Source organism: Scyliorhinus torazame, chromosome 17 (genome assembly GCF_047496885.1).
Source record: "Scyliorhinus torazame isolate Kashiwa2021f chromosome 17, sScyTor2.1, whole genome shotgun sequence".
Classification (NCBI taxonomy): domain Eukaryota; kingdom Metazoa; phylum Chordata; class Chondrichthyes; order Carcharhiniformes; family Scyliorhinidae; genus Scyliorhinus; species Scyliorhinus torazame.
The window spans coordinates 14,533,943-14,555,813 of NC_092723.1; the positions used below are offsets into that span (position 1 = coordinate 14,533,943).

General features: G+C 43.6%; 1 protein-coding gene across 1 annotated transcript; it reads left to right on the forward strand.

Moving 5' to 3' along the window:
* Nucleotides 1–1,588: 1,588 nt before the first annotated feature.
* Nucleotides 1,589–21,675, forward strand: LOC140393740 (ras-related protein Rab-21-like). The gene is made up of 7 exons (XM_072480084.1): nucleotides 1,589–1,962; nucleotides 6,494–6,553; nucleotides 9,470–9,577; nucleotides 11,271–11,334; nucleotides 13,175–13,229; nucleotides 16,442–16,530; nucleotides 17,344–21,675. Exons 1-7 carry the CDS (start codon nucleotides 1,834–1,836, stop codon nucleotides 17,481–17,483), a joined length of 645 nt encoding a protein of 214 aa, XP_072336185.1. The 5' UTR covers nucleotides 1,589–1,833; the 3' UTR covers nucleotides 17,484–21,675.
* Nucleotides 21,676–21,871: the final 196 nt, after the last annotated feature.

Consider the following 21,871-nt stretch of genomic DNA (forward strand, 5'->3'; position numbering starts at 1 on the left):
TCATTTTTTGGGGGCCTTTGGGCGAGCCCACACTTGGAAATATTTTCAGCAGTAGGGAGCTGAACTCACTGGCGAGACCAGCTCCTCAGTGATCGGGCTGCCATTTGGAAAGGGTGCACCAATCTCAAAGTGAGTTTGAAGGGCCGCCAAAACCCCCACCCGTGGACAATGTCACCCCCCCCGCACACATGGCCATTGCCCCACATCCCCCCCAAGTGAGGACACCCTGCTATTCTGTCACTGAGGGACTCCCTTTTTCAGGCCTCTGCACCCCTCTTTTTCAGGACAACCCTTTTACGACCCTCACCCTTCACCCTCCCAACCTTTATGAGGCACCTTCGTACCTGCCGTTCAACCCCACCAACTGGTCAATGAAAGGAATCTATCAACAATGGACGTCGTACCTAACGCACTATTAACATCTCAGGCTGCAGAATATACCACACCCACATCACTCGCTCATTACCAGTCCTTGTCACTCAGGACTCAGGCCTAACATCCAGGTACTCTAACTCAGCCCCAACATGGAATCCGGATCATAGAATCCTGTAGTGCAGAAGGAGGGCATTCAGCCCATCAAGTCTGTACCGAACCTCTGAAAGTGCACCCCACTCAGGTCCACTCTCCCACCCTATCCCTGTAACCCCACCTAGCCTTTGGACACAAAGGGGCAATTTATCATGGCTGATCCACCTTACCTGCACATCTTTGGACTGTCGGAGGAAACCGGAGCACCCGGAGGAAACCCACGCAGACACGGAAAGAATGTACAAACTCCACACAGTCATCCAAAACCGGAATTGAACCCGGGTCCCTGGCACTATGAGGCAGCAGTGCTAACCACCATACCTGTGCCATCCTGACATATTAACATATTCCAATGATGCCAACCACACCCCCATTTAGCACTCCTTCTACATAGCTGCAATGATATCATTATGTGAGCAGCCCTCCCAATATGGGGCACAACGGAAGCAGACAGAGGTGCAGTGACTCCCCAATAACTGGAATCGAAACCAGAGCCCAATTTCACAAGCAGCAAGTTGTTATGATATGGAATGTGCTGCCTGAAAGGGTGGCGGAAGCAAATTCAATAGGAATTTCCAAAAGAGGATTGGATAAGTATATGGAATGGGGAAATTCAGAGGGCTGGGAATTACGTGCAGTAGAGTGGAACTAAATGGACTCCAAGAGTCAACATAAGCACGACTGTAAATGCAACAACAGGATGGTCAAGACGGTCTTTAAATATCATTCTGATGAATGTTTGGATTCAGCACTATGTGGGTGTCGCTGGCTAGCATTTATTGCTCATCCCCTGGGAAGCATTTTTGGAGAAGTTGATGGCAAACTACGAGTTTCTTAATCGTCCAGATTCCCCCCCCCCCCTGTACTCCACTGGGATTTGAACTCACCTCTGAATCATTAGCAATCTAGGGACATAACCATCCCGTTAACTTACTGAGTAAATGACAATGTGCAAATGAGCAGACAGCTTCCCAGCTGAGTTTCTGTCTCCTCCCCTTTCTCTCCCATGTGATATGGATTGTCAGAGCTGGAAAGGGCGGGGGTACTGCCGCATTTATTGCCCTCTCTGCACATCAGCTGATCGCTCCCTGGGCTTGGCAAAGGAGGAGAGCGCCATCTTAAAATGTTCTGTCGCAATTTGCCTACTGCCAGTTGAGGGAGGAATTAAAAAATAAACACACACCCGCGGGGGCTGTGTGGTCAGCATCAACAGAAAATAATAATTACAGAAAACAAATCCAAATCCCTCCCTCCTCAGCTCCTGATGAGACTTCCTTCTGCAAAGCTAGCGTTCCTCCTGTTAGTATGGCGGCAGCCGCTACGAGTTACTGCTTCAAAGTAGTGCTGCTGGGGGAAGGATGTGTGGGGAAGACCTCCCTAGTGCTGAGGTACTGTGAGAACAAGTTCAGCGACAAGCACATCACCACTTTACAGGTGAGTGGGCTGTTTTGTAAGTTACAAAGCAGAGTGACCTGAAACTGACTCGATACATTGATCAATTGGATACTCTTAACTCGATACACTGTCCCGGTTGAAAGTGGCAACATTTTATCTGTGGTTTGGGGGGGATAAAAAGGTGTTCCAGTGGTGGGGGGAAATGTCACGGGAATAATTGACAGTATTTCTCTCCTTTTTTCAACCCACCCTATTTGTGAGCGGCTAATTTATTTCCTTGATTTTTAGGTTCCCATTTTGAGGGAACTTTTTTTTTTAAACAACAGGTCTCTCTCTATTCCTTTTGAAACATTTCGGAGCCTTTGTGTTTCAGCACTTTTATGTTTTGTGGAGCGGCTACATGTAAGCTGGCTTGGCCGCACGGTTCTGCCCGGGGTGAGATTGTTTCCATATGACCCCCCGTCCCCATTAATGAAGCGGCGGACGATATTGACTGCTCCTGGATGATATTGACTGCCCCTGGATGATATTAACTGCTCCTGGCTTTTAGACAGGGAGGGGCATGGGTAACTGATTGCTTGTATGCATTTATTTATTGTCCATTCCGGATTGTAACTTGTTACATTGATATTCACACATCATGGAGGTTGTGTACACTGCTGGGTGTTTGTGGGGTAGGGTGGTGGGGGGTGTTTGTGGGGTGGGGTGGGGTGTTCCGCCCAGTCGGGTAAGATATTGGTTCCAGCCCTGAATTGCCACCAACTCGTGCCTTCTTGCTAAATCTCACTTGTGTCCGTTAAAGTTCTGATTGGAAGTCGAAAATATCTCTCGTTTTATACCCATTTCTTTTGCTAATGTAACTAGAACCGTAGTGTCTGGGATTATATTAAATAATGGATATATTTATGATAAAGTCTGAATCCTGAACGGACACTAATGTATTTGCAACTCTTTGACCAGTTTATTCCATTCATTTGGTTAGTTATAATTTTATTTCTATCATTGTTTCACTTCTATTTTTAATTTGTAAGGAACTTGAACTTGATTTCTTCAAGTTAACAATTTTAAAAAATACAGTAATTTCATCCGTGTTCAGGACTGTTAGAGCTCAGGACTGTGGGTCAGAGTGTCGGCCGCTGGGTCTGTCTCCTGCACACTCGGTGCAAAGGCTGAAGGACCCTTGCCCGGAGAAGTTTGAAGTTTCAGTTGAGAAACTGGCAGGTGTCGTTGTCCACCACGAGGGGTTTTTCGTGACCAGTCAGGCATTTCCTTCTAATTGGCTAAAGAAAGAAACTTGTGCTGAGCGAGCCAACCCTGGTGGAAGTGGGATATTTAGTTTCTTAATACTAGGTTTTAAAATTGTTGATTCTGAATCGTGTCTGATTCAGCGGGCTCAAGGGTGGCAAGCGAGTTCCAAAACACTTGATCATCTGGAGGATTTTGGCTGTTAGTGTGTGTGTGTGTGTGTGTGTGGTGGGTGGGTGGTGCGGGGGGGGGGGGGGGGCACAGTTTCCATGCTGGGAAAAGCTCAGCAGGTCAGGCAGCATCTGTGGCGAGAGGAACGAGGCCAGTTGACCTGTTCAGATCTGATATTTGCCTTGCCCCGAGGTACCTGGCCCAGCACCGGAAATGCTATAACCTGCAAGACTACGGACCAGGTGCTGGAAGGTGGGATTGGAATGGGCGAGTAGATTTTGGCGGTGTAGACGTGATGGGCTGAATGGCCTCTTTGTGGTTCTAAATAACATATTGCCTGATTGCAAGTCAAGAGTACACTGCTGTGACCCAGACCTGTGTCTTTGAATCCTTGTTTTCCTGTTTGATCTATTCTGCATCAGTCCCCAAATCCCCTTTGGGTGGATTGGTGAGGTTTCTGTTGTTTTTTTTTTCTGAACTGAGAGTTGGGTTTTGATTCGGCTGGACAGTAATCTTCTGTGAATTTTAATTCGGATATCAGAAGTGCGGCTCTCCAGTGGCCGAAATGCAGTGATGGGCACTATGTCTTGTGTAAGTTGACCAGTGCGGTGTTTAGTTTGGGACTTGTGTAGCGTCAAAGGAAATAGAATAACAACAACCATGAAGGTTTGAAAAGAGTCCCTGTACCATTTTTTTTTTTGATGTGACCAGTTATGTCTTGAGAGTACACGCATCATTTGAGGAGCACCAGCTTGTTCCAAACCAATGAGCTGTTGGATTGTGTTGCAGTGACATTTGGAATAGACAGCTGATTCGATGAGTGAAGGATCTGTAAAATGGGCCTGATGCCAATGCAGATGGAGGCTGTATCTGGCTGCCATAGAATCTGTGTCTCAATGGAATTTAAGCCAAGGTGTCAGCCATGACTTGGTTGGTAGTACTTAACTACCACAGTGACACTTTAAAGAGCACTTATTAGCGATAAAGCACTTTGGGATGTCTTGAGATTGTAAAAGGTGCTACACAAATGCAAGTTTTCTTTTCAAATATCAAATTGTGGAACCCTAGACCGAGCTATGGAGTATAGTACGTTTGAGATAAAGGAATGGTGTCCAAGGGGTTGTGGTAGAGATGAGGAGTGGTCTACTTCCCCATGGGTTTGGAAGTGTTTTGTTCCTGGTATTTGACACGCTCTTGGTTTCGTTCTTCCATCCTGATCAAGTGAGCAGTATATTCTAATATTCACAGCAGAAAATAATCCTTGGGAGAAAGCAGCATTCGCGTGTTAGCACCAATAACATATATGGCATGTAACACACGTAATATTTATTTGACAATAGCATAACATTTACAGCACAGCTGGTCCATGCTACCATTTATGTTCCAGAGTTTTCTCCCACCCCTATTCACCAAACTCCTATCAACATACCCTTCTTTGTTTATCTGGTTCTCCATCGAAGCATTGGTGCCATCCATCTGTCTCGATTATGCCCTGTGGGAGCCCTGTGGGAGCGGTGTCTATCTTCTAGCCATTCTTTGGGTGGAGAATTTGTCCTGAATTACTAATTCCAATTGCGGCCAGATCATGTATTTCTGGCCAATGTTCCCTTTGTTCCGTTGTGTACTGGTCCTTTAAATCTTTCTTGCGGGGCTGCACGAGGGGCCAGGTTGTACGTGGCCTGCGTGTTGATTTGCTGGATGCAGTACGGCTTAGCGGGAACCTTGTTTATGGCTCCTAGCTCACTGGTGGCAGCATTGCCTTGGTCTGTCCCATCCAACCCGTTTTATCCGATCCACCCACAGCTTTCCCTCTTCCAGAGGAGAGCCTCAGCAACACCTCCACAACAACAACTTTCATTTGTCTAGCTCCTTTAGCGTTAAAAGAAGAATATTCTAACGTGCTTCAGAGGTACGATCAAGCAACATTATTTGTGTGTGAAGGATGCACAGAAATGTTGAAGTACCATGCAAGATGTGGGTGATAGATGCTGGTCTTGACTGTGATTTTCACACCCCATGAATGAAATATTTTTAAAAAGGTGCCAAGGGAGAAAGACTGGTTCACATTTTGGATGTGATCCATCATTAGAAAGTGGCTGCTGTCTTGCCTTGTACTCTCCTGTGTGCTATTTGCAATACCGGCTCGTGGGCAAAATCTCATTGAAGGAATCTCTTGTGGTCTAATCCCTGTTCCTATTGGATTTTTTTTTTTGATTCCTTAAAGCCTATATCTTGCTCCTAATTTGTTTGGTAGTTCCCACATTCAAGTGGGAAAGCTGAATGGAGCTCTCCTGAAAAATCTCCCAAGTTCTTTGCCCTCCACTTAAATAGTGATCCCAGGACCTTTGAAATTTTCTTGCTTCCTGTGAATTTCTGTCCCAGATTCTAAACTTCGATATATATTTCCTTCCCTTCGCTTGGCATCACACTGCTCCCCTGAATTTGGGCATGCTGTATTTTGTTTGGAATGATGATGCTAAAAAGGATTGTGGGCAATTTAAAATTGTGAATGGACTGACGACCTTGACACTTGACTTAAAAAATTGGAAGGAACTTCAATGGAGCATTACTTTAAAAAAAAAAATAAATTTAGAGTGTCCAATTCATTTTTTCCAATTAAGGGGCAATTTAGCGTGCCCAATCCACCTACCCTGCACATCTTTGGGTTGTGGGGGTGAAACCCACGCAAACACGAGGAGAATGTGCAAACTCCACACAGACAGTTACCCAGAGCCGGGATAGAACCTGGGACCGCGGCGCCGTGAGGCAGCAGTGCTAACCACTGTGCCACCGTGCTGCCCTGTCTCTCTCGTAGGCAGATTTGCCAAAAAAGTAATCCTGCCCACAATGGGCCGGATTTACATCGCAACCACTTGCGCCACTGTGCTGCCTCCAATGGAGCATTACTGATGTCAGCTGGCTGTTTTAAACACACTTGAGGTCTTGTGTTCTCAATGGAAAAGAAGCCAGATATAACAATTTTTCTTCTTTTGGGCGACAGTTTTAGATAGAGGATCTGGATCAGTGCAGGCTTGGAGGGCCGAAAGGCCTGTTCCTGTGCTGTAATTTTTCTTTGTTCTTTCTTTGTTCTTTTAGCTCACTGGCGTTTGGACTGCTGTGACCCGACTATTTAAATTGTTTTCTCATTTTTTAGGCCTCTTTCTTGACAAAGAAGTTGAACATCAGCGGGAAGCGAGTGAATCTTGCAATATGGGTGAGTAACTCTTGCACGTGAGACATGGTTGGTTTTCGATTGCATTGACTGCTGTGGTTCATAACACTTTGTCTAACACTCAACTGTAGCCATATGTATGCACGGCTTTGAGGAGGCTGCGGCTCACTGAAGCCGTCGAGAATCCCTGCGTTTTCCCATTGTTAAGCTGCTGTTCAATATCATCAATCATCCTCCATATTATGGAGGGGCTGGGAAGAGTGGTTAATACAATGGGTTACTAATCTACTGGGCAGTGCAGGTACAGAATTGATCCTATTCTTCCCAGTCGGGCAGTACTGAGTGTTGCTTTGGAATGTTAGATCCCATTGGGGAAAACACCAACGCCTTCCACCTAGAGGATTAAGGGCAGCTTATGTGTAGGAATGCTGCCATCTGCAAGTTCCCCTCCCAAGTTCCACACCATCCTGACTTGGAACTGTATCACTGTTCCGTCACTGGGTCTACTGGAGTGTACTACCCCACGTGGACTGAGGCGCTTCAGAAAGGCAGCTCACCAACACCCCCACCTTCTCGAGGACAATTGGTTTTGGACAATAAATGTGGCCCCATCCCTGATCCTGTGAATGAAGATAATGAATTGGATCATTCAGCAGAAGTGAACTAGCTATAAATGGATTATTTTACATGCTGTGATTCGATTCAAAGGGCCATGAAAAATCCATCGGCTGGTGACACTCCCCTGATTAAAAGTACTAGCAGTGAAGCCGAGTGGGCTTATTAAAATTCCACCCATACCATAAGGCGGCAGAAAACGATAAATTGGATGGGTTGCGATAATATGGCAAAAATCGATCCACAACTGTTTTGCAGTCTGACTTTGGTTGAATCTGATTGGTGTGGAAGTTGCTCAAATTTGTTTGTTTTGCCACTGCCCCTTCTGCCACGATGGACGTGTCTCAATGCCATTGAACTCTCAGTGCTGCCGATTGCCAAAGCTCCATCTTCCTAACTGACCAGCAATAGACAATTTTATCAGAAGAGCTTGACTAAATTGCGGTTAATGGCAGAGAGGCTTAGCTGAGATTGTGAGATGTCAGCTGTTGTAATTGGGATACGATCCTTTTGCCTAAGCTCCATGAGGAATGTCCACTTTCGTCAACTCTTCTTGAAATCCAGTTTGAGATCGTGATTTCCGCCTGTCAAAGGAGGTCAAATCGCCAGAGGAAATGCTCTGATGAAATGCTTTACATAATGTTTAAACAGTTGGGAGGGGTGAGGGGGATGAAAATCCAGGGGTGCTCAGGTTGCCAACCTGCATTGTCATTCACCCTGTTCAAATTGCCATGAATATGGTCACTTTTATAATGAGGGTCAGGGGTCTGTATCCACGGAGGGGTGAAAGAGCGACTCGCCACAATGAAATAGTCTAAATGTGCTTTGATAAAGGGGTCCCCAAAGTCAATTTAGACTGAGGGTGAAGGCAGCTGAAAATGGTCAAGCCATCCGTCATGGTGGCCAATCCGGCTCTCAGCCTGTAGCTGATGAATGGAATTCTTGAGGGGATCTGCAAAAAGTCCCTAGCTATACCCAAAGTGCGGCCTGGATTTGCAGGCAACGGCTGGATGGTTCATCCACTTAATACCCCTTTGCTGCCCCCACCCCCCACTCCTCCCACCTGCATACACAAGGTCAGGTTGCAGATAGTGAAATGCACTGGATCTCGGTTCCACCTTATATAGTCCTGGGTCACCCACCAACAATTGATTTGCTTTGTCAATAATTTCCCCTCTCCCTGGTTACTCGGTTACTCTGATTAGAGATGCAGTGAGGATTGGCGCTGTGTGTGCCACATATTGTTGCATTTGGTTCCGAATGGTTAATCTTGGAGCACGGGTACCATTTGAGCTGAGGACCATTCTTCACATATCCAGAAGTTTTTCTTGCTATGAAAAATCTCTGCAGCTTTTTTACCATGTCTCAAGTACCAATGCTGTACATGTTGAAGGTTACATTAAAAGCACACTTGGTACATTTTACAAGCTGCTTAATCTGTGATGATATCAAATGATTCCACCTGCAGCTGGTTCCTGCTAGTTATCATGACCAAAGTGTTAATGGTGAAATCAGAAAGAGCAGGAAATGACAGTTACATGAAATTTCTCTTGTACACGCTAATGTCATAGGATTGGGGATTGGGTGAGAGGGGTACCCAAGACACTTGACATTCTGCTTAATAACAATAATCTTTATTGTCACAAGTAAACTTACATTATCACTGCAATGAAGTTACTGTGACAAGCCCCTATACTCCGGTGCCTGTTCGGGTACACTGAGGGAGAATTCGGAGTGTTCAAACAGCACGTCTTTCCGGACCTGTGGGAGGAAACCGGAGCACCCGGAGGAAACCCACGCAGACACTGGGAGAGCGTGCAGACTCCGCACAGACGGTGAGCCAAGCCGGGAATCGAACCTGGGACCCTGGTGCTGTGAAGCAACAGTGCTAACCAATGTGATACCGTGTTGTCTGAGCGAATCAGAGTTGCTTTGCTGGGATATCTAGGGAGTACTGCATTTGCAATGCGCTTCATTGGATGGTTGGTGGTGGGGGGGTTGCTGGTTGTTCATGTCTTTGGAAGAAAGAAACTTCAAGAGAAAGGCATCAAACTGGGCAAATGAAAGTTCTGGATTTGTGTGGAGAAAGATTACATCTGATTAGCAGCGTCCACTTTCATTTGTTTATCTCGTAAGCACATAACATCATACTGCTTTGTCCAGTAAATACAGGGTGGCTTTATGAGTAGCCATGGTTGGTGGAGGAAATAGAGATAAGATTAGTTAATACCCCGGCTTTTATGCCTTCGAGGTGAATTACAAGTTCTTGTCATTTTGACTTGTGTTGTCGAGTCTTCCTTCCCACCAGAATTCAGCGTCTGAAATTCTCTTTCCCCTGCACAGGACACAGCTGGACAGGAACGGTTTCATGCCTTGGGCCCCATTTACTATCGAGATTCAAACGGTGCCATATTAGTATATGACATCACCGACGAAGACTCGTTTCAGAAGGTGGGCTACTTGACACAGACTGACTTTTACGTTAATTGATGCCATCAATTGACGGCCAAATGAAAAGTGAAAACCATAACTCATTTCCTGTACCTCTGGATTCCTGTTAGGTGAACGCCATTTTCTCTCCTTTATCTGTGGTTCAGTTTGTAGTACTCTCGAATCGTAATGTTTCGGGTTCAGGTTTCACTCCGGGGCTTGGGCACAAAACCCCAGGTTGACACCCTAGTGCAGTACCGAGAGGGAGCTCTGTGTTATAGGAGCTATGGTCTTTCAGATGATGATTTAAACCGAGGCCTTATTGGATGCAAAAGGTCACTAAAACAGATTATCTGGTCATTATCACATTGCTGCTTGTGAGAGCTTGCCGTGAGCAAATTGGCTGCCCCATTTCCTACATTACAACAGGTAATACATGTAATTAACTGGAAAATGTTTTGAGATAACTGGTGGCCAATGAAAAGGACTAAATAAATACAAATCTTTCAATTTCCTCTGGCATTTCCAGCCAAATTCACGTTCTCTATTAGTTATTATTACCAATTACCGAACCCCGTTTCCTTCCACCAAAGGCCCGCCATAAAGAAAAATCCTTGAAGATAATTGTGAGTACTTTTTGTGTGACTTTGAAATTTCTTTTCATAAGAAGTGGAGATTTCGAACTGCCTTCTGCCAAATGTCTGTGGATACTGGATCAACTGAGATTTTGAAACTGAAGGAAGATCAATAGATTTTTATTTGCTGAGGGTACCTGTAAGACTGATTAAATGGAGAGTTGAGGTACAGTTCAGTCACGATGCAGTTGAACGATGGAACAAGCTCGAGGGGTTAATGGTCTGCTCCTGTTCTCCGGCTCAGTGAATTAATGTGCTGATTGTTGAAAAAAAAATACAGCATTCAACAAGATCTCGCGCACCATGAGTCGAATTGGCATTTCACCTGCTGGTGCTGGTTAAAGGCCATGTTCCTGGGCTGATTCTCTTTTTTGAGTTGGACCAGGAGCTTTTTAACACTCACCTGAGCACGCAGTATTCGACCAACATGCTAGCATAAATCCTCGGCATGTCAGCTCTTCCAGTTAGAGTGAGCCTTGTATCTACAAGCTTCGGACATAGAGGCAAGTGTACTATTAAGTCACGTTCAGTTAATAACATGGAAGAATATTAATACCAGTAACCTCATTTTGTGAAGCATTCTGTGCAAAAACTCATTCTGCTGAGATTTTCCATGCAGCCATTGGGGAGAGGTTTGCTCAGACACCAGTCTAACAATTGGGATATTAGCGTTCCTGCTGTTCAGAGACTAAAGGCCTTTAAAATTCTGAATGTGTTTGATGAGGTGGATGCAAAGAAGGTACTTCCATGTTTGGGAAATCCAGAACCCAGAGTTATAAATATAAGATTGTTACCAGTAAATCCATTTAAGGAACTTGACGTTTCTCCGGAGTGGTTAGAATGTGGAACTCCTGGCCATGTGGAGCTCACCGCCACAGAGTAGTTGAGGCAAACGGTTATTAATGGAATTAAGGGGAAGCAAGGAAGGCACAGAAGGATACGCTGATGGGCATTAGAGGAGGCTTTCGTGGCGCATGGGCCATGAACCCGTGACCTACCTATTTCGACTTTCTGGATTGTAGTTAATGTTGGTGTCATCAGATCTGTAAAGGTAAATTAAATGTCTTCATCCTTAACAGGTAAAGAATTGGGTGAAAGAGCTGCGCAGGATGCTTGGCAGTGAAATCTGTCTCTGTATTGTAGGTACGTGAACTCCTAGCAACGTTGTACTTGTATCACCCTGTTGAGGATCACCCTGTTTTGTTGTTCCTTTTCCTACATGGGAGTTTTGCTGTGGTTCTTGCAGTTTCCCCCACCACCCTTTCGTTCTGCTCTGATAGCATTTGCCTTTCACATCTTGCTAGTGTAATTTTATATGAAGGTCTTGTGACACAGTGGTTAGCACCTTGCCTCTGAGCCAGACGTTGCAGGTTTAAATCCCTCCTTGGGACTTGACGGCCAAGGAAGGTTCATTCATAATATGGCCAAGCAGATGGGGCATTAACCTGCAAATCCTTCCAGGTGGTAAGGGCAGAAGTGATTTCTGGTCAACCATGTGATGGGAACAATGTTTGAGCCTCTACCATCACTGTCCACAGCTCCGGACTGTACTGTAAGACTCATCTATTTGCTGGTGGGATATTATGGCCAAGTGAAATTAACGTTGCTACGTTAAGCAGTTTGTCTACTCATTCACTGAAGCCAGTGACGGCATCGACCATATTTATGACCTCTCTAAAACCAGAAACTGGTTTCTTTCCCAGGACACTGGGAATCATCAGATTTTCATCGAGATTACAGCACAGAAGGAAACCGTTTGTCCACTGAGCTTGCGCTGGCTCTTTGCAAGAACAATTTAGCTGCTTCCACATACTGGCCTTCTCTCGTATCCCTGCAATAGTTTTCTCCAGATGTTTATCCAATTCCCTTTTTGAAGGCTGTAATCGGATCTGCCCCCACCACCTTGTCAGCCAGTGTATACCAGATTGTAACAATTTGCTGTGTTTCATGCTTAAAAAAACAAAATTATTTAGCCTTAAATCGATTTCCTCTGACTCTTGACTCTGCTGTCAATGGGAACGTGTGTTTTTCTCTCTCTCAATCTGCATTCAGTCTGGACCACTCATGATTATGTACACCTCTATCAGATTTCCTCTAACCTTCGGTGAGATCCATTTGTTTTCTGCATTATCTCTAAAGCCTCCGCGTTCTTCCTAAATTGTGGTTCCCAGAATTGGACACAATTCACTGCCTGAGGTCTAACCAGTATTTTGCAAGGTTCGACATAACTTGCTTGCTTTTGTACCCTGTTTATCAAGCCCAGGATCCCGTGCACCTTGTTGACCTTTTTTCTCCATCTGCCCAGTCACCATAATTGACCTTCTCTTCCACCCCCCCCCCTCTCTCCCTCTCTCCCTCTCTCCCTCTCTCCCTCTCTCCCTCTCTCCCTCTCTCCCTCTCTCTCTCCCTCTCTCCCTCTCTCTCTCCCTCTCTCCCTCTCTCCCTCTCTCCCTCTCTCCCTCTCTCCCTCTCTCCCTCTCTCCCTCTCTCCCTCTCTCCCTCTCTCCCTCTCTCCCTCTCTCCCTCTCTCCCTCTCTCCCTCTCTCCCTCTCTCCCTCTCTCCCTCTCTCCCTCTCTCCCTCTCTCCCTCTCTCCCTCTCTCCCTCTCTCCCCCTCCTCCTCCACCCCAGGACTCTGAAAATGCATTTCCTTTAGAATACTAATCCTTTCATTCAGATGAAGGCCTTGTTCATCCTACCAAATGCACTTTTCTGCATTTAAAATTCATCTGGCACATGTCCCTCCGTTCCATGAAGCTTTCTTTGGGAAAAAAACACACCCAGGCTGAGCATCCTTAAAACACTCCTGCTACATCGTCCTTCACTTCCGTTTTTGAACTCTGTCTTTCCTGAGTTACGTTCCAAGTCCTTTAACCTTTTTAAGGTTAATAATTTTTGACTCTCTTACAATTTTGCTGCCTTACTGGTGGCGGCGACTGGAGGCTATCGTTTTTTAACAACTGTGTATTTTGTTGAATTTACAGGAAATAAAACGGACCTGGAGAAGGATCGGAACGTGTCTGTTGAAGAAGCAGAGGAGTAAGTGTGGTCAGATTGTTACTGGAGAATTTGGCTGGTTGATGTGCTTTTCCTGGGACCCTGGCAAAAATCAATATAATGTAATGTATCACAGCAGTGGTTTACAGCCCTGATTGGTTATTACCTGCTTGGACATTGATAGCGTGTGGTACAATGGTAATCTCTGTCCCTTTGGCTGGGCAAGTGTTAGCCTCCAGCCAGTATGAGGTTCCACTTGCACACCAGCTGTGCCTGTTTACAAACCTCCTTTATTCTCAAGTGCTGGTCATCTGACTCAAATTAAATTTTTGTCCATGTCAGAGTCTGATTTCCTGCTTACCCAGTCCCCCTCCACATCTTTTGAGTTCAGTTGCACATTGGCACTTCCTCGCCCTACCCAACGTCTTGCAGAGGTATCCTGTTTTTATTTCTGGTCCGACAATCACCTATTGTTACAATTAGCAGCGTAGTTCACCAATCTATTACAAAGCAGTTGCTGATGTGGCTCAACAGTTGTTGGGTACTCATCAATTCTAAGCACTTGCTTAAAGCTACCAGCCTATTTGCACAGAAGCCTGTTCAAATGTTTTTCATTTTAAAATTACTCTTGGCTACTGCATTTATCAGACAATCTGACAAAATCAAACACACTGGACTGCTGATGGGTCAAAATCCTGGAACTCCCTCCATAACAGCACCGTGCGTATAGCTTAACCGCAAGGGCTGCAAGGGTTCGAGAAGGCAGCTCACCACACTTTGGGCAATTAGAGATGGGCAATAGATTCTGGCCAAGTTAGCGACATCCACATCCTGCGAATGAATTTAAAAAAAAAAAAAAAAAATCCCTTAAGTATCCAATCTGTGATAACGTTGTAACATCTTGCATGGAATGGAACCTGTGGGGAAATCTGGGGCTGAATTTCATAACCTCCTGATGTTACCTGAGCATCTGTTGAAATATGTTTGAGATGCACAGCTTTTATTTTTGAAAAGTCGGTTCGCTTTTCTAATTCATGGGAAGTGGGTGTCGCTGGCTAGGCCCCTAATTGCCCATTTAACTGAGTGGCGTGCTCTGCCATTTAAAAGGCGGTTTAAGAGTCCACCAGATTGCTGTGGGTCTGGAGTCACATGGCAGCCAGACCGGGTATGGATGGCAGATTTCCTGCCCTAAAGGGCATTAGTGAACCAGATGGGTTTTTCATTAGAGAGTTTAATGGTCACCATTACTAATACTATTGAGTACTAATACTTGCAATTCTAGATTTTGTTTTTATTACATTGAATTTAAATTCCACCAGCTGCCAAGGTGGTGTTTGAACCCATGGCCCCAGAGTATTAGCCTGGGCCTCTGGATTACCAGTCCAGTGACATTGCCATAATCCTGCTCTTTTTACTGGCTAAATACAGCACTCTGTGATATTGAGTCATTCAGATTGGTACTAAATGCGTGTTTTTAATGTTACATCAGGACACCCAAATCGACCCCCAGGTTTAGAGATCTTGGTTGGGGGGGGGGCTCTTGTTGTTTCCCACCGTTTCCAGGTTCCTGCTCCCTAAACGCTATCCGGCTCCAGCAGGAAACATTGTGCGGGTGTTGAGTGAAGGGAGGATAAAGTTCCGCTTCGCAGTCTGCCCTTGCAGTCGCTGACATTCAGCTGTTGAGGAAAGGTCTTTTGAGCCTCAGCAATCTGGTGGTAAGCACCTTTGCTGATTTCGTGCCTCCTGTTTTCCATGATATGAATGTATACACAGTACGGTCGTTACTCCAAACAAGGATGTGCATTGCAAAGTCCCAGTTGGAACACTATGCACTGACTGCTTTCACGGAAGAGGATGTTGTATTCTAATTACAAGAAAGGTTTGTCCTGGTTAGAAATTTGTCTTTGAATGTTGCAAGTGTAAATCCTTTGGAGCCGCACAGCAGCTAAATCAATCTTCAATATGCTAAGAAATGAACTGTGTCATTATATCTATCCTTTTGCTTTAGAACCATAGTTACGGCACAGAAAAGCCATTTGGCCCATCGTGTCCGTGGTGGCTCAAAAAATAAAGAGGAAAAAATAAACTAGCTGCTCGTTTTAATCTCACTTTCCAGCACCCAGTCCTTGCCTTGCAGGTTACAGCTCTTGAGGTGCAGATCCAAGTAATTTTTAAATGCGTTGAGCATTTCGGCCTCAACCACCGTTTTGGGCAGTGAATTCCAAATGCTCGCCACCCTCTGGGTGAAAGTTCCCTTTTCCTTGTTTCCCCTCCAATCCTTCTATCAATCACCCAGGATCTATGCCCCTGGTAATTGACCCCCTCAGCTGAGGGGAACAGGTCTTTCCTGTCTACCATATCTAGGCCCCTCGTAATTTTGTACACCTCAGTTAGGTCACACTTCTACGGAAAGCGACCTATCCAATCTTTCCTCATTGCTGCAATTTTCAAGCCCTGGCAATATTGACAATTTCTATTACTGTCAATCTGCTTTGTCCTGTACTCCAGCGCAATTATGTCCTTCCCAGTAGTGTGATGACCAGAACTGTACAAAAATTTAACCTGTTCATTTTTATTAATTTCTTTTTTAGTGTATGGCCCACAGATCTATGTGCTTACTCTGCCACCATGTTGTATTATCCATGAGCCCTGAATTCTCTCATTGCTCTCTTTTTAAAGGCTTTGGTAAGCCAACCCAAGTCTTTTCAGACATTTGTGTTCCGACTGTTATTTTTTAAAGCCTGTCTTACATTTTATTTCCCCGTGCCATGTTTTTGCCTTGCCAAGCATAGGACAAACTTCCAGCAAAAAAAACTGATGGTTAGTAGGGTGACAGTGAGTGCATTTTCCCTTTTGTCACTTCTTCATGATTAATCTTCCAGGATACTGCGAGGCCTGGATAGAGTGGGTGTGGAGAGGATATTTCCACTTGTAGGAAAAACTAGAACCAGAGGGGACAATCTCAAACTAAAGGGACGATCTTCAAAAACTGAGATGAGGAGGAATTTCTTCAGCCAGTGGGTGGTGAATCTGTGGAACTCTTTGTCGCAGAAGGCTGTGGAGGCCAAATCAGTGTTGTTAAGACAGATAGATAGATTCTTGATTAATAAGGGGGATGAGGGGTTATGGGGTGAAAACAGAATGGGGATGAGAAAAATATCAGCCATGATTGAATGGCGGAGCAGACTCTATGTCTTATGGATGTTCCATTTTTTTGACTTAACATTTAAAAAAAAATAATTCCTCCCCAACAGGTATGCAGTGTCTGTAGGAGCAAAGCACTTTCACACTTCTGCCAAAGTGAACAAAGGCATTGAGGAACTCTTTCTGGATGTCTGTAAAAGTGAGTAAGCATTTATCCAACTCTGACTGGCTCTCAGCTGTGACGTGATATCTTTGCCGATATTTACCCCTTGAGCAACAACACAGATTTATTCCAAAGACCCATGATCACGTCACTTTGTGGGAGCTTTCTGTTCAATAATTAGCTGTCCTGTTGTCTTTATTTGTAAAAAGTGACTTTAAGGGGAGGGAGGCCTGGCCTTCTCCTCCCTGGTGGCCTGGAGACTGATCTTGCTGAGATGGAGGGACTCAGAGTCCCCTGAAGTCAGGTGTGAAGGTCAGCGATATGGTAGGCTTTCTCAGTCTGGAGAAAATCAAGTTCGCTCTGAGAGGATCAATACAGGAATTCGCCTGGAGTTAGTGGCCGTTCATTGATTTCTTTAACAAAAATTGAACGTTAGCAGTAAGGGGGGAAAGGGAAAAGGTGCCGGGGGAAGGAAAACAGGAGGCAGGGTAATGTTAAAGTAAATAAGGACAGGGAGCTTAGTATACTGGTAATTGAGGACCGGGTGGGGGAACGTGGTTTATTGTTTGTTCTTTTGGGGGGTATTTTGTGCAACGACCTGCACGGTTGTTTTAGAAATGTCAACATGTTAAATTGTGAAAATTACAAATGCTTCAATAAAATATTTTCTAAAAAAAAAAAGTGACTTTAATTCATTTACTGAGAAACACTTTTGGCCTATGTGAAAGTTTCCATATAAACGCAAGGTTTTTAAAAAAAAAAAAGTATCTTGCTCTCTTGAGACCTACAGCTGACTTGGTCAGTGCTTTCAGTTACTGAAAAGGTTTTGTTTATCTTTTTATTTTTCAGAAATGCTTGAAGTTGCCCAAGCTGAGGAAGCAGCAAGAGGGAACAATCCCAGTCGGGCAGTCCACACACGGAGAGGTGTACAGATCATTGACGACGAACCACAGCCATTAAGCAATGGAGGCTGTTGCTCTGGTTCTTAAATAGAAGCCTCACAAAACCCACCACTTTGCAGACTAGTGACCGTGGGGCACTGGGTGTGACTGAGTTCCATTTAACAAATGAAAGTTGTAGGATTAACTGAGTGGAGGTGGCATTCGTGGTGATGCAGGCTTCTGTGCATAGCTGCTGGACAAAGATCTATTTCTGGCTGCAAAAGTTGTAATTATTTATAAAGGAAAAAATAGGAAATAAATGGCTTCTGCAGGATATCCGAAGCAAAAAGTCTTTGCTCTTGTGGGGACTGGACTGAATGATGAATCAACAGGTCGCATGAGGCGGTATTTAGTTTTGAACGGATGGTCATGTACATAGGGTACAGCTCCAAAATAAATATCCTGCCTCTCTGCCATTCATCCAATATCCCAACAGTTGGACATAACTCCACTGTAATCCTTTGTGATTGTCCATGGCAGGTGGCACACTACTGACCTACCTGCTTCTCAATGCAAGGGGTAACTATGTTTTGGAGTATAGACTCCAGCCACACCCCAATCCAAACACAGGCTGGTGGGGCAAGGAGCCTAGTGAAATGCATAATCTTATTTTACTAGTTTCGCAGTTGTCTTTCTAGATTCTTTCTGGCAACTTGCCAATCTTTCATTTCAGAACTACCTTATTGCACTAGTGTCACTTTGCTTTACCTTGCTCATTATATAACCATGGCCCGAGTTGGTGCCAATTAGTCATAAATGTTATAGCCCTGTTTAAATGCCTGGCAATGTGCTTAAAGGAGTTGCAGACCATTGTTAACATGGAATGCATTTGGGACCTTTTATCTAATCCGTGTTCAGAGGGGTACGTTTGCACCTCCTCTCCCCTCCACCTTCTATAATGTGAACTCTGCTGGCCGATTGCATTGTCTTCAACCTAACCCATGTGTCTACCTACGTAAGTGAGCAAATTCTTTTAGAAAAGGTGCTACAAAATAGAATGCTGTTACTGGAATATAGTATGGATACTCATTGTTGTGATTCTTTAACTCAAAAGATGTTGTGGGTACACTCAAGACATAATGGCACCCGAGTTTACAGATAAGCAACTTCCTTGGTGTGGAGTAGCCAAGGTGGATTAAGTGCCATATTGATGCTTAGTGCACTGGAACCTTCTGTTATCTGTTGGGTTGAGTGTATTTACTAAGCTAGTACCTACACTCTCTTCCAAAAAGATTTGCCTTTTTCCCCCCTGATAATTATAGTTCATTATTAATTTTGACTTGGTAGAATATTTTTTTAATGACATGAGAATCCAATTTCAAACCACATGCTCTTTGGGGATTAAATTGTTACTGCAGTTTGTCAGTTTCCTCTTCATTTTTATGTTGTCAGCATCTAAAAATGAATGACTGGTTTAAGTTCAGTTCAGATGCTCCGTTACATCGTGCAACTTGCCCAGCAACGTGCAAAACATGTTTTTCACATGCAGCATAATAAACATTTCTGGCATTCGTGATCAGACATTTTGCTGTTGTATTGATTAGATGTGATTCCTGTCTCCAACACACGTAGTCTATTTATTCAGTCACTTAAATCACAAATGTAACCATTCAGATTTAACTACTGAAATCCCACTTCGCTGCTCATGTTAATTCATAAATATTGGATGACTTGATTTTTGGAACATAAGAATGTGACTGAGCATTCAGGAGGGTGCTCTGATCTCTTGGAACAGGTCAGGTTTAATGTCACTTTCTTTCAAGTGTATTTTTGTTTCTAAATTATTTTATTACCTTTTCTTTGTCATTCTACTTTCCCTTATTTTCACATGACTTGCAAAGCCACGCCACATGCTATTTCGAGCTGAATGGAAGATATTGTCTTGCTAATATGATGCAGTGTCTTAGCAAGCCAAGACTTTTTTTAAATTAAAAGTCCTTCCATTAAACTTAAACAGTACAAAATGTGCCTTTCAGCAAAATTATTACTTTGCATTTATCTCATACTGTAATCTTAATACTGTAAGACTTATTGTCTTTCCCATTGTGTAGCGGGACAATCATTATTCGATGCAAGGAAATGTGCATCTGAGGAACAGATGTGCGATTCAACTCTTGTCCATCAAAATCTTGTACTTGAATTTAAACCTAACAGTGTGAAGTCAAACATGGCAAAAAATGCAACACCAATTGCTATTACAATGGTGTCAAGTTAAAGTTCAGTTTGATCCTCTTGAGGAATAATGGAGTTCTACCTTGCTATCTTCCCCTCTGAACTAGTGTTATCCCTCTCTAATGATGTATCTAGAATGTTCTGTCCCCGCCAGACGCAACATCTCAAGTTCATTTTTTATTCCTCTTGGTAACATTGTCAAGCCAGCTGTTCAGGCAAGTGGTAGATCACAGCCTCATATTGCTCAGCATTAATTAAATTCAAAAACGTTTTTACCCATATACTGAACTAGTGTATGGCTAATCCAGTCCACTGATGTTAAGAGTTTTGAGTTGCACATGTAAAAGTACATTTTCAACAGGAGACATCAGTGCAATTTGAAGTGAATTGTATTCTATTCCTAGACCTGTGCAGCAGGTGAAACGAGCAAAGGTGAAATACTTGAACATGGCACTGAAGACTTGTCAGCTGTAGTAATACATGGACGAACTGGTCTAATATACATTTGGAAGTAGTAGTTTTTAGTGCTGTTCTAGGGGCTTGCATTGAAGTGGAAAAAATATCCTCCTTGCTTCCTCTTATCAGGCTTGATGAGATTGTGGCAGAAATCCTGTATTTACTTGTAGATTTTGGCAGTAGGAGTACTCTGTGTCATGGATTGTATGGAGCAATCATGCTCTTTCACAAAGAGGTTTGCTCCGGAATAGATGGTTCATTGGAAAATTCAGACACTTGTGATTAATTTCTTCTTCAAATATTGTTATCCATTTGTGTTACTCATTCTGCTTTGCGTGAACACCAATTTGGTCCCAACTTGCGAAGTTTGTAAGAAAAAGATTTCTTTGTGCTATCCTATGAAAATGGAGAGCATATTTCTGTGCGTCTAGAAATAGGAAGCTCCTTGAAAATTTCTACATCTAGCTTGCTACAAAGGTAATCTGCAAAAAAGCCTTAATTGATTTGGTACACTGATTTGTCGTAATGTGCTTAGTTTAAGTATCAAGCAAATCAGCCTTTGTTCATCTGTTCAGCACTAGTTTTATTGATAAAAGCTCAATTATTTAATCCCTGTAATACATGAGCTAAATTATTGGGGTGCCAGTTGATTTGAATTTGCAATAATAAAATGATCAACAAGGGCGATGGGAAAACCACCACCTGGAGGTTCCCCTCCAACACATTCCATCCTAATTTGGATATATATTGCCATTCTTTCACTTGTCATTGGTCAAAATCCTGGAATTTGCTCCCTAAAAGCACTGGGTGTACCACATAGACTGGAGTAGTTCAAAAGAAGGCAGCTCACTGCTGCCATCTGGAGGGCAACAAGGGATAGATTAATAAATGCTGGCCGAGCCAGCATAGCCCACACCCCAAGGAGGAATTTTTAAAAATTGGGAGACAAATTCCTATCTTGTCCTTGAGTAACTAAATTAGAGCCCTTTACAGGTTTAGGACAAGGTGAAGAGCAAGCTGTTAATACTAAAACCATTTGGGCGAATTCTTAAAACTATCCTGTTGGAGATTTTTTTTTTTAGTTGGCTTTAGTGCATTTAAAAACAGCAGTGATGCACATCCCACATAATATGCAGGCAATTGGTGACTAGTTTATTGTAAACCTTCAAGAACAATAAAGATAAAAACACTCTACCCACGCTCAAAATCATTTGGAAGGTAAAGGTGTGCTTGCTTGGCTCTCCTTCAGTTCCAAAATGCCACTGTTGCTTAGTAGATACCAAATGTTTTGGGGTTAACTTAAAACAGGAGATCAGTTAGGGTTCTGTGCCTCTAAATTAATTTCCCTTGAAGTACTGATAGCATTGTTTAGGAAATTCCTGTCTACTAAAGACACTATCAGCCATTTTGTGCATGTAGCATACATGCCCCACCTAACAAAACTACTTTTATGAATAGCACTGGTATCCAATGGCATGTTAAACATTTGATGGATGGTGATGTAGATATGGCTGAAATTCCTTCACTTGGATTGAAGGCAAAATACATGTATGAAAACATAAAAGGGGAACTAGTGTTGACAAAATAAAGTGGTGCATTTTTAGAAACACAATGTAGAGGTCTTGATTCTTTTTGAGGAGCTGTTAAACTTTGTTTTGCCAATTCTTTTCCCCAATGTACAATGCTATATTTTCACGTGTGTATTATTCACTACTGTTGAACTCTGATCACATGGTAGGGAAGGCACTCAAAGGTCAAAGTTGAATACTGTGGATTATAATTCCAGATGTGATTGTTTAAAAATAATG

Excerpts from the sequence above, each read along its gene's own strand:
- LOC140393740 (XM_072480084.1), top strand. The coding sequence starts at position 1,834 with ATGGCGGCAGCCGCTACGAGTTACTGCTTCAAAGTAGTGCTGCTGGGG. Across the intron at positions 1,963-6,493 it reads AGCACATCACCACTTTACAG|GCCTCTTTCTTGACAAAGAA; the intron begins GTGAGTGGGCTG and ends CTCATTTTTTAG. Across the intron at positions 11,335-13,174 it reads AATCTGTCTCTGTATTGTAG|GAAATAAAACGGACCTGGAG; the intron begins GTACGTGAACTC and ends TTGAATTTACAG.